Below are 17893 nucleotides of genomic sequence, written 5' to 3'. Positions count from 1 at the left end.
GGAAATTCAGAAATTTCTTAGTCAACTGCTCTTACATTTAACAAGGCTGACTTGGGATAGATCAAAATGACTAAGTCAAAAATGTTGAGAGAATTAAAAGAAAAAAAGAAAAGCTTATCAAAATCTTCCTGAGAATGTTGAGCAAAATTGCCTCCCTAATTTGCCATCCATTAAAGATAATGCTGAAGGAAATTATAATCTTGACCTCTGCTCCTTCCCTTTGCCTTAGCCCACTGATTCTTTTACTCACCAAGTATAGAGTAAAAACAGCAGTATTAATTCAGCTGAAATTTCTAGAAGATCATTTTCATTTTCATACCCTCTTCATGACTTGTAAATTCCACTTTTTCCCAATTTAACCCTGCCAACATACCCTATCCCTATTAAAGCCATACAAATAAATTGAGATTATTTGGGGAGGCCATTTTCTTGCACCACTAGTTCTGTCCAAATGTCTCAATATATAAACTGGCACTATATTTCAAAAAGGACGTTTGGAAAAAAAAAATCCTGAATATAGTCCAATACAAAGCTCTACTGCTTTGTCCAAACTATTAAATTGTTGTAGATTTCCCCAGTGAAGGTTTTGTATTTCTCAAAAGAAGCTTTAATTTCTTGATTAAAATTACAACCCATTTCAAAAAATGATAATTCCCTCAGGAGGCATGTAGCTACTATATTTAAACATATACAGTAAATATGCCAAGTCAGTTTTCAAGTAAGTAACTTCTCTCTTGGCAGAGAAGACGTTGGAACTCCTAGACTTTGTCAACTGTCTTTCTCATAGCATTTCCTCACACCATTCTTTTATTGTAAGGTAAATACTCCAGACAGAAGATATGAAAAAGTTCCTGGGGCTCTACCAGCAGTTATTTCAGTCTGGGGCTTCCAGCCATAGGCTTACCTACCAACCGAACCAGTGGGATGATGATGATCGTTATTATTATTATTATACAGAATCAACCCATATCACAACTCCAATGCAGAATGGCCATGAGCCATTCTGGTTTCTCACAATGCCCTTGAGTAATGCTAAGCTCTGGACAGTTGGGAAAATAGGAAGGTCACTTTCTGCTGCTACTGGCAAGTAAAACCCCAGCCAAGGAACTAGTCGTGTAATAGGCTCACAAGAACATATTTTGCATGCTTTTTCAATAGAAAAGCAAGATAAAAATATTTCACATAAATGACAAAATAAATGGTGTGGGATGAAAATATGTAAAATAAATTAATACATTTTGCTGGAGGTTCTCCATCCAGAACTAGCTTTATTAAAACATGTTATCTCTAGTCCAGGATAGCGAGAAGCCAGATTAATTTCCAAAGAATGTGGCTGTTACCGAAACAGTACTAGTTCTACCTGGGGAAGGCTCTACTTTGACATGCAGGTATATTTTGTCAGAGATCCACTTACAGTTAAAAATTGACACACACCCTCCCCCCACTATATTTTCCTTTTATAGTATAAAACATGATCCTCCTTGTGGAGAACACATTTCTATTCTTTGTATATTTAAAAATATCAGTAATATTTTAACCCTCCTTAAATGTTGTCTTGAATGTTGTTTTAATTCCCGCTGAGGCAGCTGCAGTCAGCATCTGTTACTCTGAGCCTGTGCAGGAACAACCAGTGCTGGAAAAGGAACTGGCAGACCTAGGAGGTCTGGATATCCACTCTCTTAGCCAAATGTTTACATTGGATAAAAAATGGTCTGAGCCTGCAGCATGAGAAGCACCATCCAAATATGTATTTCTTAGAAGGGTAGACAGCACTCAGCTTTAAGGACATAGCAACTCACACTGCTGCATCAGAACAAAGGTTAGTGAAGTCCAAGATCTTGCCTAAAACATGAAAGTTCTTTAAGCTTCCTGAGCTTATAGCATCTGTGCTAGAGGTTGCATACACACCCTTTTACTAATTCAACCACGATAAAGTCATTGCCATCTCCACTGTTGTAAAGTATTAACCCATCCAATGATGTTGTTTTGAACTGGAAAAACAGGTGCATAGATGTATACGCTTGCAATGTGGCAAGAGCAACATAGCTGGCTTTTGTCTTAAAGGTGACTGGGTCAGCAATGATGTTCCGGAAGCCAAAACGGGCATTTAGTTCACAGTAATCAATGTCCCCATTTTTACACAAGTCAATGTATGCCATGCCATTAAAAGTGAGGCTTTGCAGATGACCAATGAAGTTGGAAGGGACTGAGGACAAGTAACGCCGTTCTGTTATGATTCCCGTCTCTATATTATGGAATTCCAGTCTTGTATGATCCCCAGCCATTTGACCTTTAAATAAAAAAATTTGAGAAGTTAGTGTCATAAACAGAAAGCTAGGCCCATTTCAAATGCTGAGGTCTCCCACACAACCACGTTATAACCATGTCATTCTACCACATGTGTTTTCATATAGAGAGCAAATATGCTGGAAGTACTTCATTTGTTTATTACTTTTCTCTTACTATATCCAACCCATCTAAGTTGTTTAGAAATACCTCAGTGCATAAGTTACAAATGAAATGAGTCAAGCATCAAACTGATCCTAATGTAAGGCAATCAAAACAACAAAATAAAAAACTATAAAATTAACTGAAGGGATGGGGGAATCTCAAGATACAGTAAAGCAGAAGAAATCTTTGTGAGTGCTCTATTTGGACATTCAGATATAAAGTTGAAGGCTTGTCAATGTGTATTTCTAGGAGCTCTTTTAATTACAAAGTACAAAAACAATACATACTATAGATCTAAGATTCTTCCCCTTCTTCGAGTGGAATAATTTGTGTCTATCTTTGTAAAGGATATGGAGGAAAGTGCCTTTTATTGAGCATTATTTTGGTCTACATTGTATATATAAAAATATATATACAGTATATATGAAAACGATTCACCTTCCAGTATCACTTATCTGGGCTTTACTGAGCCTAGGCCAATGCCAACATGTTGATCCAGTAACCTAGGGAAATCATGTTGACACACAGAGACTACACACAGGTTGAAAGTTACTGTAGCATCAAGAAACAAGAGGCAAGAATGCAATATATTTTTATTACCCCATCAGACATTGTTTTAACCCAAGCAAGCAAGACACAGTCTGGGGGGAAAAAAACAGATTTATCAGCCCCAATTCATTGGGGAGGTTCTCAAACTTTATGAGGAAAAAAACTGGATAAAAAGTTATCCAGATATATTATCACTGCAACTCTTTCTTAGTAAGGTTTGGCTGACTTGCTCTCCTCAACATCAGCCTCTTTTTTTGTACACCGTAAAAGTTGGGGACAGTTGAATGATTTGAAAGGAGGCAAAATCACAGACAATGCTAGAGAAACACAGTCTTTGCTCTCACTGGGTTTCCTCCCACAACTTCCCACTTAGATCAATTCTCTGATTTGATGATATAATAAAATTATAGCAGAGCAAAGAAAATGGATATACAGTATGTTGCAATGGGGGAAAAAGTATCACATGATTTTTGACTCAACTCCAGTTCTTATCCAGGATTGCAGTCACAGATTAGACTTATTATTTCAAACTAATGTGTGAACTTTGGCTGCCCTCAACTTTATATCTATTGGTCATATATATCAAGTTTTGTTCCTAATTCTATCCTTCTCTTTGCCTCATTCTGTCAGACATTTCCTCTCCCAATACCTTTTTCTTTAGGATTTTTTAAAAAAATCTGTCCTTCCTTGGATTTTCTGCCTATATCCATAAAACTCTTTAGGATTAGAGTGTAGATCCTTAGAGTTAGAGCTAATCTATGACAAGTAAAGGGAATTGAAATGATTTTCACCACCATGACGATCATAATTAAATACATATTGAATAGAAGATCTAGCAAATAGCTATTGGTCATTATTACCTGTCATGGCTTGTTGATCATCTACCATTAACTTTAAACTTTTTCCTCTTCGAACTACACGTACTGTGTGCCATTCATTGTCATTGAGGTTATATCCAGCAAAAAGAGTCTCTGGACCTTTGCCTGTAGGGTATGCCAAACAGTTTATTATGGTATCTTTACATCATTCAATATATGAACCTCAGAGAGAGAGACAGAGAGAGACAGAGAGAGATAGGGGGACAAAGAGAGAAGGAGAGAAGCACAACAAGAAACAGAACCAAAAGAGAGGCACTGGCTGGATATATATATATAAAATAATATATATTTTATATATATTATTTTATATATATATATAAAAATAATATTTGAAAGACTGAAGTTATCAAAAATAGGTAGACTTCAAAAGGCAGGCATATTCTCTTATAACATTTGTAGATCATATAGAATGAATGAATATATATATATATATATATATATATATATATATATATATATATATGATAAAGCTGACAGTGTTTTCATAAATAGGCACAGTCAACACAGAGCTGGTAGCTACTGGTGGTATAGATTTGTCTGAGTTGCACCTTTTCAGTAAAGAAGTTAATAAAGTAGTAATTAAGTTCAAAATGAAAATTCTCCAGAAACTGAGAAGTATATGAAGCTGGCATATTCCTGCCTTCAGTGTGTTCCTTTGCTAATGTTGTTGTATTCATAATATCATTAAATGCCATTGTAACAGTTTCTGCATATTACAGTCAGAACATCTGAACTAAGTTTGTTATAAATATATCACCAGAGGTTATTTGACCAATACAGCTTTAACTGCAGTTTAAGCTCTCCATCTGCAGAGAGGAAGGCAGAGACACTCTGACGCATTTGTCATATGGCAAGATTGCAGAGCATGTGGAGCTTTTGAAGGCCATGCGTGTCAGTGATTGAGAGGTGGGATGGAGGTCCATTAGGTAGGGAAGAGCAAATGGCGTGAAGGCACAGAAATTGGAGTATGCCTGACTGCTTTCTTCCTCCCTGATGTTTTCTTCTTGGTGCTTTGCAACAAGAGCATGTGGCTGTTCTGTGAGAAGAAGCAAGTTTACTTTTTCCACATGCTCTTCCCACTCAACGATGTGGAAATAGGGAGGACAGGGCTACTCTTTAGACCTTCTCGTATTAGGTGGCAGTCTATTTACAGATTTCTAAGCTAATCAAGATGTCACCTACACCAAATCCCTTTAATTATAGAAACACAGCTCTGGAAAAATGATTGCTTGGCACATGCTTGGATGGCTTGGAAATTATATCCACCCTCAATTTCCCTAGTATTTTGAATGAAATGAAAGAGATTATCTGAAGATGTTTGAGAGGCTTCTGCAAATGCTTTAAGTGTTTGATCCCCATGCATAGGGAATTCATTGGGAGCCAATACCAAGTAATACATTGTTGTGTTCCTCTCAGAGCTTGACCAAAATATGTATGGCTTCTGCACCTATATCTCTGTCCTGCAAAAGAGAATTACTTGCCAAAACTGACTTCCACTCACACAGGAGACAAGGTCACAATAAAATAAACCCTGTGATCTATATCTGGCTTTGCGATACACAGCTGAGATTTACTAAACTGGTTGGGTAGCTGTTTTTATGGAGATAAGGACTTGCAACCCACCTGAGGGCTGTAGCTGCCTATCCCTAGAACTGGACTGGTGCTATCATTTCAAAATAGGTACTGTGCTGAATGATAGTTGGAAAGATGTCAGGTTTCTGGAGTGGGTTCTCCAACAACTCTGCTTTGGATCCATCATAGGTATGCTGCCTGTGTAAGTATGTAGTTAAAAACAAAATAACATATTCTGATATAACTAAGCTAAACCAAACTGGAGTATTTCAGATCGAATATCAGTAACTCTAGAAAAGAGGGTAGATAGTGTAAGAATCTTCCCTTGTGGGGGAGATGGGCAGTGATAAATTTGATAAATAAAATAAAACAATTAAAATAAACAATTTCAAATTTATGTCACAAACTGTTATTTGGATTATAAAGATACTGAATGCTAGTTCTTCTGTATTGCATCTGGAAATGTCCTGATTAAAGTCTCTTTACAGACATCTCTGTGTGAAAAGAATATCAGTACAAAAGTATGTACTTACACAGTATTTTCTAATAGAATAGGAATATAAGGTTTTTAAAAAAGTATACTATACTAAGCATGATCTCTATTAAAATGTGCCATATGTCTTAGAAATAAATAAAAACCACAGTGTGGAATTTGGAAATACTTCATTTTTGATATGAAGTTTGAATTTATTATAATAAAACAATAGTTTGATCTGAGGTTGAGAAAATATTAAATGTGGAAAGCTGTGAGATGACAGGAAAAAATGGACTGATTTTTTCTGCCTGTTTTTCATTTGGGAGGATTAAACACTACCTCAAATGGCCCAAATAACACTGCTGAAATTCTGCAGCAAAATGTTCAAATTTCAGTGGTGACCTTTTGTGCATGAATGAATGTGAGCAGGGACTTTAAAGGCAGAGGATGGAGAGATTTATTTCTCAGAGGCTCTTACTGTTCTTAGGTAGGGAGGGGAAACCAAATCACAATGCTGAAAATCACTGAGGCGGCGGCGGCTGCTGCTGCAAGTGAACTTGGGATTCTAGGAACCATCTGTGAGGTGGTTGGGACTACTTGTGGCCCATTGGATGTGTGTTGCCACCACTGATATATAGGATCAGGATCTTAAGAGGCTTAAATGTAATTTGGATAACTGAATATGAAAAATAAGGATAACATTATCAAACACATATAGTTTAATTCTAAATGAGAAAGATGTAGGATTTTGCTTCTTGAATTAAATAGATTATAGTTATAGCAATAAGAATCCTGTGTGAACCAAAATGATGATCACTCACATATTTAAGTGGCTGGATTAAAAAAATTGTTTGGGTTAAAATTACACGGTTTATAAGAACAAAAGAAAAAGGACAAAACCAGATTAAAAGTGATAAAAATAATTACAAGGATTTCTTGCTTTCAAAAGCAGCATTTGTTCTAGATTTTAATTGAGTGATTATTTTATTCTTAAAATTTATTATATTTTATATTCATTGGCTTTCTGATATCAGAAGGAACACAGCTTAACCTGTGCATATTTTTGCAGTTTTTACTTTCTTAAGACGTTTTAATTGATTATGAATGATAAATGAAGAGAAGAATTTGTATTAGTTAAGATGGTATATTTTAGAAAACTAAAACCTTTATCATTTTTAACATTTGTGCTATTTCTGGATATATAAATAACAGGTAAACTTAAAATAAAAATGAACAGCTTCCCCCAAACTCTTTGTGTATGTGTATGTATGTGTATACACACACACACATATGTATAAACACACAGACACACACACACACACATGCATGGTTTTCCTATGTGCTTAAATCTCAGAAATTCTGGAGTTATAACAGTCCCACTTTAGACCTGACCTGTAATGGCTCAGCTAGAATTAAGACTAAAATGGAAATTGTGTATCAGTTGGCCATGTAATGTAGCCTCTCTCCCTGTTGACACTCTTAAGATGTTAGGCTACAAATACACACACACACATACACACACACACACACACACATGCATACATGCATGCATGCATACATACACACACACACACACACACACACGATTCCAAAGTAAGCCCCATTGGGTTCAAAGTGACTTTGTCTCAGGTATATAGGATGGAAGCTTGGACAGGTTTTTTTCCCCTTTCTTCAAGGGGATAACATTATTGACATGGTGATGTATTACATCTACTTAGTGAAGAGTAGTTTTCTATCTATTAATGCATGCCCTTTATCCAAATAAAGAAATAATCCCACCCAGACCACCTGTTAGCATTGCAGCATTGTTACTTCCCTTGTTGGATTCCAAAAGAACATCTCATGGCAATGATTCAGTCATTCCATTTTGCTGTAATGTTCTGGTAATATATAATTTTCTGGTAATGCATAATTTTATGATTAATGAGCCAGTTATAATGGATGTTCTATAATGATTGTAAGCTTGTTCTAATAAATAAAATGATTTGAACTTCTCCATTCATTTGCCTAGACCTTTTAGTATATTTAATGGAACAGAATAGTTACACTACATGGGAGCATTTGACAATTGCTGAAGAGGATCTGTAGTTCTCTTTCTGAAATCTCTCAGCTTTCAGCAATTACTTGTGGCTTGAGATGCCACAAGAAATCCAAGAAGCCCTTGCAGTTCTGTCTAGCAAAACTGGGGTGGTGGCCAAGGGTAGCAGATGGCAGAGTTCCAGCAGTATAAACATTGCCTTGAAGTTACTTTTAATATTATGCAGTAATAGAAGTAATAGCATACGGACATTTGGGCACACAGTGATTTATAACAATTCAAGTGACTCCTAGATGCTGTACTGTTAGTTCTGAAGGACTTTATTGGACTGGATAAAATTACTAAACCCTTAGGACATCTCCTACAGCATTATTACCCCTATATAGAGTAATTCATGCCAAAGCCATATAGCATTCCATTATTTTACCAGATACCACATGACAATCCATTTTAAAGGTAGATGCAATTTGTTTTCAAACCCACAAGACATTTTGCAGTATTATTCTTGGGGCCACAAGAGTTGGGTTTGGCCTTTTCCACTGTAGTAACTTCCAAATATATGAGCACTGCAGATTCTGGAACACCTTGATAGTATAATTATTGGAGAATGCTAGCTTAAGTTACATCTGTGTGAACCTAGCAGTTAAGGGCTATGTAAGCATTGGCCACAGGCATGATTGAAGGAATTAGAGGAATCAAGGTAGTTCCCATCAGCAGGATGAGGGCTGTGCTTTAATAGTTGATTAGTTAAAAGACCCTTTCACTTAAGCATGATTGCATGTTCTGCTCTCAGGGATGATAAGGAACATGTCTCAGGCTTTTTTCTGTTTGACATCCCTTCAAGTATTTGAGGAGTGTTCTCTCATGCCCCAGAAACCTTCTTTTACAGCTTTTTGTTTAGTTCTAATTATAGCCAGTTAAGTTTTCAAAGCCAACTTTTTTATTGTAAACTGCCCAGAGTCCCCCTTTTTGGGGGAGATGGGCGGTAATAGAAATTTGAAAAACAAATAAACAAACAAACTCAGGATTTGGATATAGAATCCTACTTGAAATATGAAGCTTCCAAAGCAGTCTGGAGCAAATCAGATGGTCTTCCTGAGAATAGTTTAGTTTAGTCTAGTTAGATTTTGGCAGGTTATTTCAAACTAATAAATCTGCTGTATCTCTCACTGTGTCCTAATCTGCCTTTCCTAATCACTCTTCTGGACCAATGCCTCTAGCATTACTTGTGCCTGTGCTCAGCTGTTTTTCTACAATCCCACAAATAATTCAGCATTCCATCTTTCCTGAGCACTGCCTTAAAATTTATCCCATTCTCCTTACAACTGTCTACTCCTTTCCAGAAAGGAGATATATCCCACTCATAAGCTACTGAAAGCCAGGATCAAATGAGCATGAAAATTCCTATTTGAGTGGTTCTTTTGAAACTAACTCCTCCCCCAACAGAAACTGAAGTGGAAAATAAATAATCCATGTGATTCAGTGTGTGTGAGTGGACAGCTGTTTGTACAATGGGGCTTTCACAAACTTTCTACCCATTCCAGTGACTTAGGAGGCTGCAGTGGATAAGGAGAAATGGGGGAGAGGCCTGTGTGAGTGAAGGTGCCTTTTGTTTATGCTATTCTCTGGATCTAAGGCAGATATAGGGGTATCTGCAGGGGAGGTCAAAAAAGTCAAGATGGCAGCTGCAGTGGCATATTCAAAGCTTGCCCCCCTTTTTTTACATATGTTGCCTTGCATGTAAAAAGGGAGTGGGCCTTTGATCAAGAAGTTTTGGCTGCCATCTTGACTTTTTTTTTACTTCCCCTGCAGATACTCCTAGGCGGACGATAATTTAACCATGATTTAATTTATCAGGAATTATCCTACACAGTATGGTGTTTTAAAAATTCTGAGAGCTGCTGGAACAGAATGTACATTTGAGATTAATCTCCCTCTTTTTTTTCTTAGTGCATCCTAGGCCAATTCATTCACCTATTGCGTTTTGTCCACTGATGCCAATGGCCCAATAAACAGGTGTGTGAGAAGTAAAATGTTGAAATAACTCTAGAGATTCAATTGCAGCTGATGAAATTTACTGCCTTGACTGTATAACTTTGGTTTATGCAACTCAGCAGGGCTGGGCAAAGCATTTGTAAGAGAGATTCTGCAATGTGCAGGAGTGCATACAAAGCACTTTTTTTCAAATTATTAAAGCAATCACGTTATTTGCAAAGCTTGCTGGTTGCTTTCGAAGCTACTTCCATTTGTCTTGGCATGCACATACATGCATAACCGCTTCACTGGGAAGCTCCTGTGCATTGCAAAGCACCTCTTTTAAATGCTTTGCACAATACTCTAACTGATTAGAATTGTCTTCCAGTGGCAGTGGCTCTGCAGCATTTCAGGAATTTTTTTCCCCTTCTAGAGATGTCTGGGATGGAAGCAAAAATCACGTAATGCCTTACTAAGCTATGGTTCTCTGTTGGCCCATTAGAGAAGAGAGACTGATTTTGCTTTAACTTTAGAAAACACACACATGCACACACCAGCTCCATATTATATCTGAAAGAAAATAAGTGCTTGTTTAATATCCTGGTTTGTTAATGAAGTCAATATGAATTCTTGTGTCACATATTTCTGACTTTTTCAAATTCCATAATTATATCATTATTTGTCTTGAATTTATCTTACATTTCACATTTCATTTTTTCTCACATTTTGTTCCTATTTAACTATATTTCAAAAACCACCTTGACCTATTAATAATTTAATTTCTGAATTCTTTAAAGTTATAAATAAATGACAAAAATCATCCATTTGGAAGGACTGCAAAAGCAGATAGAAAATAAATTGGCCATACATTATGCATAATAGTGTAATGATAACTAGTGAGACTGCATTTATTGTTTTTATGATTCATTATTTTAAATCTGTGGCATTTCCTTGGTGCAGCCTGAATGCTAAGATTGGGATCCCTTTCTGGTTTCCACAACCCCTTTCTGGTTTCCATGCCCTTTCTGGGGGTTCGACAAAAGGGCTGTGAATTTATTTGGTTATCTCAAACATTTCACTTCTCAAAGACATAGCAAATATCCTCGGATTACCCATAAAAAACCTGCAAAAATATATTAAGCATTAGGAATACCCATATGACACATTATTTCTGCCCAGCTTGTATTGTAAGTTTGAAAGCAAGCAGTGGACCAAAAATAGTAATTGTCCGACACTACTTCCAAAACATGAAATGAAAGCATATTGACACTTGTGATCCTTGAATAAGGCAGACTGAGAAGGGCCATGATGAACAAAAATTGTAAAGATTAAGCTTCACTAATCCCTGAAAAGTTTGGTGTAGTGGTTAAAGGCACTGGGCTAGAAATCAGGAGATGGTGAGTTCTAGTCCTGCCGTAGGCACAAAGCAAGCTGGGTGATCTTGGGCCAGTCCCACTCTCTGTCCTAGGAAGAAGAAGGCAAGGGCAAACTACTTCTGAAAATCTTGCCTAGAAAATGTAGGGGCTTGTCCAGGCAGTTGCCAGGAGTCAAGAATGACTGGAACACACACACACACACACCAAACACCCCCTTCTCCCAAAAAACAAACGATTCTCAATTTCTGCTCTACAGAGTATCTTTGCAGAGTATGTGCCCAAAAGCATTAAATGCATGTGTGCGATTTCAAAACAGATTTGAACTACAGTAATTAAATTATACATGATAGCAAGGTAGGAGAAAAATGATTGAAATGTATAATGCTTAGTTAAACTATCATTGGTGTAACTTTACATTAATGTCCCCCCTCCCCCCCACTACATGCTTATGGAGGATACTAATAAAAAGGAGAGCAAAACCATTGGGAAGATGAACATAGGATGGCATGCTTAAACAGACATTCCAGAAAGTGCTGATAAGAAAGAAGCTTGTATGAGGCAAACTCTCTCCTGCTGGAAGCAGCAATGGCATTTGAATATAAAATACAAAGTGGTACTTTAACCCCCTCATAGATTTAGAACATGCTTGACTTCCAGCAGAGTCTCTCTAGTATGAGTAGCATGGGTCATAATGGTTATTTCTACCTGCATTCTGGAGAGAGAACATAGGAGGCTATCTTTCATATTTGCTGTTCACATGTTTAAGTTCACAGGTCGTGGTTTTATGTTTCCAGAAAAACTTGAATGGTAGTGGGAGACAGGAAAGAGGGAAACTGTAACCAATTAATTAATTGGGGAAGTGGGGAAGAAGGTTAACACTGATGAAGACAAGGTTGAACTTCCTGTTTCTTTTCTACTGTTTTTCATGTTACAATGCTGTTAATGAAGGCTGCATATTTTATTCATGTAAGAACTATGAATTACTCTTGGGCCCAGCTTCATACCCAAGAATGGATCTCCAGGTGTAATCTAGGGACAACCTGAAGGAAAGCATGCTCAGTGGGAATTCTGAAAGTTGCAGACCAACACATCTGAGGGGCAATAGGTTGAGAAAAACAACATGCTTATCATTGTTTTGACTGTGTCAATTTATGTCATACCACAATCATTTCAACTTGGCATTAAAAAGAAAATATAACCTTAAAAATATTATTAAAACAAACAATACTGTTCACCCAAACTGATCAGCATATTCATATGCTAAGAAAATTGGAACACACAGAATAAAATTGGCAAAGCATTCTTCCATTTTTCTACTAGTACCAACTGACTTTTGTAAATTACAAATAAGCAAACTGAGAACAAAACTGTAAATTCAGGAAAGAAGTAATCTGGACTGTGAGTTTATTTTGTGATGAATAATCTCCCTTTAATTTTCATTCCATGTGGTAACTAATTTCATTTTTTTTAAAAAACATATTTTTTTCAGTTTCAGATGTGAACTCATTTTAAATACTTCTTTAAAAAAAACCAGAAAAGTGCAGCCATCTGAAGTTATGCAGAAAATATACATAAAGCTTTGCAATTATTTCTTAGCATTCATGAGTTTAAAACAATTTATCTTATTTCATTGTTAATGCAGATTGCTTCAGATGTGTATAATTTCACAGAGACTGCTTCTGCATCTGCTTCTCTGAATAGCTTTTATTTTAACGTTAATGTTATCCCATTTGTACCTATTTGCTGCCCTGACACCAACTCACATACTATAAAGCTATTTACAGGGAAAGAGACTGGAGAGGTGAAGCATCTTCTCTTGAGGTGGCATTTTTCCACTTCTCCCTTGTCAAAGCAGCTGCTGAAGACTCATCATTCACAAAACAAACAGAGAAGGGCCTACATATAATAGCTTTGTTATCCTCTTCAGGTGTGTAGTTGAAGAGACAGGGTCACACAGATCAGCCCTTATTCTCCCTAACCTCCATGTGCTCAGCCTGACATCTGATACCTGTATTTTAGCATTAAATCTGTAGCAAACTCACTTGCACTAGCCAACTACATGGTGTTTAATTGGATTCCATTACATTAAGTTTAATAAAGGACCTCTGTCCTCCTGCTCAACTTCTTTAGAGGAAAAAATACAAAGCAAAGTACCATGCTCTAGAATGTCTATTTCAAGAAAAGAACTTGTGTTCAAAGTTGACTCCCTAGATCCTTCCTATAAAATAAAAATAGTGGATAACTGCAACCAAAACTTTTCTTACAAAGCATGACTAGCTGCCCATAAAAAAGAAAAAGGTACATTTAGCTAAAGAAGGGTAGGCATGTAGGTATACTTTGGCTGATATTGCCCACCACTGTGAAATGAAAAGCAATAATTTTGAGTGAATTTTTATAGTAGGATCCCCAAGAGTTGTTGATCCTTCTTTCAGCTGAAGTATTCTAAGAATTCCATTGTATTATGCTTGGCTTGGTAGAAGAATAGCAAATAGGGCTATGCAAAACCATTTGGAGGGGCATTTTGCAAAGTGTTCTCTATAAGCCCAAAGGATAAAGTCCTCTTATCTGAGGCCATTTCATCTGGACATGCATATGCATGCATGCCAACTTTATTATGATAAAGGCTAGCAACTTAAAATATGTTATAAAAATAAAATTTCCAGAGAATGGTACAATATAAAATAAACTGAAAACATAAAAGTAATAGGAAATTATATGCTACAAGAGAGATGGATTATCATTTGTCCTGGTGACCTCTTGTTTGCAAGTCTATATTCTGACAAATATTTTTGTGACATAATTAATAGTACAGTGCCAGTCAATGTGTGAAAATAATTTATCAGATCACTTGGAAAGTTTACTACAAAAAAAAGAAAAAAAAAGGAGGGGGTAATAAGTCACTGTGTATAAAATTTGCAATGCAGCAGAACATTTCCATCTGTCCCAACCACTCTTGAGCTACAAGAGAAAGTATGTCCTTCACAGAAGGTTCTAATAAATATGCTTTCTGGTACAGCAGATGGAAGAACTGGCTGCACACTCAGACACAGTATACAAGGCATACCTGGATTTAACACATTTTGCCATTCAGTGTCCATGGTTCACTGTTTAATAAGTATTCACAATACAATATTTACAATATGTTTCACAATATTTTAAACCACCTGGGTGATTGACAACAAGGAAGAACAATATTATTAACACAATCCAACAGTAAAATATAAAGCTAATAATAAACAATAAACAACCCAATAGTAAACATAAAGCTAATAGTAAACTAAGATGATCACAACAAGCACACTATGAACCAAAGCCTTGTTGAAATAAAATGGTATTCAGGGCCTTCTGGAATGGCAAAAGGAGCATCCAAGTGTATCTCCAAGGGCAGTTCCATAGTGTGGGGGACTACTACATAAAATGCCTACCTTCTACCCCACATCTCTCTTACCTCACATGGGAGTGGGACTCTTATCACATCCTCTATTGATGTTCAGATTGGATGGGTAGAATCATTCTTGGCAGGTGACCCCTTTCAGAGGACATAACCAGCACTCTGAATCAGGCCTGGAAGCCTGATGAGAACCTATGCAGTGACACTGAGATGGCCATAATTCTGCAGTAGAAAGCTGCCCTCACTAGCATTCTGGCTGTTACATTCTGCACTAATGGCAGCTTCCAAGTCATCTTCACATAGAGAGTGCATTGCAATAGTTCAGTTGTGAGGTGCATGAATCACTGTTGCCAAGGTTTCCAGGTCCATGACTTTTTTGGAGCTTCAAGTCCATGAAGACTCCCAGTTCATAGACCTGCTCTTTCATCAACTGCTGGGGCTGCTGTTACTGGATGATTAATAACCAACAAAAACTCTGTTTTGCTAAGTTTTAATATCAATTTGTTTCACCCCATCCAGTCACTAAAATCCTCCAGGCACCAATTCAGGTTTTCTACAGCATCTCCTCCAGATTGGCTTGTAGTCACAATGTGTAACTGGATATCATCAGCACACCAATGCACCTCACTTCAAACAGATGGATTACCTTTCTAAGTGGTTCATATAGATGTCAAATAACATAGGAGATAGGACAGAACCATGTGGTAGCTCACAATAGAACAACCAAGAGCTTGGCCACTTTTCATGCATGACTACTGACTGGAATCACCCACCCAAGAAAGAGCAGAACCATTGAAGAATTATACTTCCTACTCCCAACCCACAGAGGGTCCAGGACACTACAACTGAACACTATCAAGTATTCTAAGATGTTTACAAGGTGCTCACTCCCCTACATCTTCACAAAGATCATTTACCAGAGCAATTAAAACAGTTTCTGTCCCATGACCAGGTCTGATCTTTGCTGAAATGGATCCAAATAATCCAGTTACTCTAGAATTCTCTGTAACAGACTCCCCACCATCTTCTCAACAATCATCCCTAAAAAAATTGGAGATGGGATGAAAATCATCAAATATGGCTAGATCAAAAAGTGGCTTTCACAAAAGATGGCACACCTCTACCTCTTTCAAGGCTGGTGGCATAACAGTTTCCCTCAAAGAAACATTAACCATCTTCCAAATCCAACTAGATATGCCCTGTCCAACTATCCAAAGGAGTCAGAAAAGATAGTGGTCTAAAACAAAGGTGGCAGAATTCACATAACAAAGAACTCTGTCTACTTCCTTGGATTTCACAAGCTCAAAAGAATACCAGGTTGCATTTTAGATGCTGCCCTGCTCAGCATATTTGGCTCTGCCCAACTGGCGTCCAAATCAGAGTGAACATGAGTAACTTTATCTGCAAGGAAATCCACACGTGTATCTGGATGACCTAACAATGCTTTGTTCTGCCCATTCTGCCTGAGTAGGGTCTGGGTTAACTTAAACAGGGCTACTGGTCAAGAATTTGCAGATGTAATAAGCCCAGGGAAGAACAGAGATTTCTGTGCTCTAATTGCCACTTGATGCTTGGTTTTATTTACTTTTGGTTTTATACCACTGTTGCTGCAGGCATTTTTTTCAGTTAATTCATCCCCCACTTCTCCTTAGAAACCAAGATACTGCTTATGATCAGTGACTGAGAAGAGATCTCACAAGTCCAGTGCTCTGGTCAGTTCTGTATTCCAGAGATCAAATAAATGTTAGATGGAACTGCCCACCAAAATGAAACAGCATCCACCCAGAGATTCATATGGTTCCCACTCTGCAAGTCTTTAAAAGTATGACTTTACTCCCAAACCTGACTTAGGTTGTCTGTGAGCCCCTGACAGTGGGCATTATTTTAGGTATTGGGTAATTTTTTTTCTGGGTGTATCTGTTTTTTGTTTCCTCTTCTCTTTTAATCACATAAGTCAGATGTAAATGTAATTTTAAAAAAAAATAAAATAAAAATGCAAACAAAGTCTGGAAAATCTTGAAGTGCTCTTTGGAAGACTGTGGATCCATCAGGCACCTGGGGCAAACCATCCCAATAGGTCCTCCACCCTTGCAGAGATTCAGGGTCCCAATTATGTGTAGTTTCACCACAAAGTAATCTGACCATAACAAAGGACAAATCAAATGTCAGTGACCTCCATATATTTAGATCATGTCACATATTCTTTAAAGTAAAGACGAAGGTCAAGCACATGCTTATCTATGTAAGTCAGAGCAGCTAATAACTGTGACGAGCCCATGGTCACCACATAGGCTATGAACATACTGTATGAGTTGATCTCCCAGGACATGGCGGTTGAAGTCTCCCAAGAGCAAAAGCTTTGGGGACTCCACCTCCACCCCAAAAATGACATCATAAAGGACTGCTATCAGGCGCTAGCGGCCAGTACACCAGCAGCAGCCCCAGATTACCTATATGTTACCAGGTTAACACAATCTTTTTTTTTTAATGCTACCCAGAATCACATTATTTGAAACAGGTAGCTTTATAAATGCTGGAAATAAATAAAACTCACCAAAAATTGCAGCAATCCCTCTTCCTTGACCTTGGTATCAAGGCTGATACAAGTGATTGTGCCCATACATGTACAGATAACAATTCCACAGGACTTTACTATTCTTTGCTTGCTTGGCTAGTATCACAGCTGTAATTCTATACACTGTAAATTCCGATTAACTCCTGCTAAACAAAATGGAACGTATTTCCAAATGAATGCATCTCATGCTGTATTGTCATTTTTTAAAGTAGCATAAGTGCAGTAGAGTATTTATTTTATTTATTTATTTATCCCCTATTTTTTGGACTTATAAGGGACCCCATGGCACTTATCCCATGTATCATCATAACAAAGCAAAGTAAGAGGGAGAATATATATTCAAACAGGATGCAGAAGCTGCTGTAGCATTTTTTAAAAGTATCATTACATTCACTATTTTTAGCATTAGTAAAACAATTGTATGTATTTTTCCACCACTAATGATTTCTAGTCAAGGTTTAGTACCTGCTCCGTAGCATATTGAAGTCTAAATTGCAGAAACTGAATGCATGTTAAGAATCTTTCTTGTGTTAATGTTTTACAACTTTATATTTATCTAGATATTTTCACAAGAAAGCTCATCATACCAAGATGCCAGTGCTCTAGAAAAAAAT

The 17893-nt window shown here is 37.1% G+C and overlaps 1 protein-coding gene across 10 annotated transcripts in view; it reads right to left on the bottom strand.

The window, feature by feature from the left end:
* Positions 1-17893, bottom strand: part of NRXN1 (neurexin 1) — a 1050871-nt gene that overhangs the window by 540892 nt on the left and 492086 nt on the right. For all 10 annotated transcript variants that reach the window (XM_063301563.1, XM_063301572.1, XM_063301615.1 and 7 more), the window contains 2 exons: positions 3861-3983; positions 1909-2290 (listed from right to left, as the gene is read on the bottom strand). In XM_063301563.1, the coding sequence (XP_063157633.1) occupies positions 1909-2290; positions 3861-3983 (505 nt within the window). The remainder of the gene's footprint in view (positions 1-1908; positions 2291-3860; positions 3984-17893) is intronic.

Source organism: Candoia aspera, chromosome 1 (assembly GCF_035149785.1).
Source record: "Candoia aspera isolate rCanAsp1 chromosome 1, rCanAsp1.hap2, whole genome shotgun sequence".
Lineage (NCBI taxonomy): Eukaryota > Metazoa > Chordata > Lepidosauria > Squamata > Boidae > Candoia > Candoia aspera.
The sequence above is the reverse complement of the archived record's forward strand: the minus strand, read 5'-3'. Positions and strand labels throughout refer to the sequence as shown.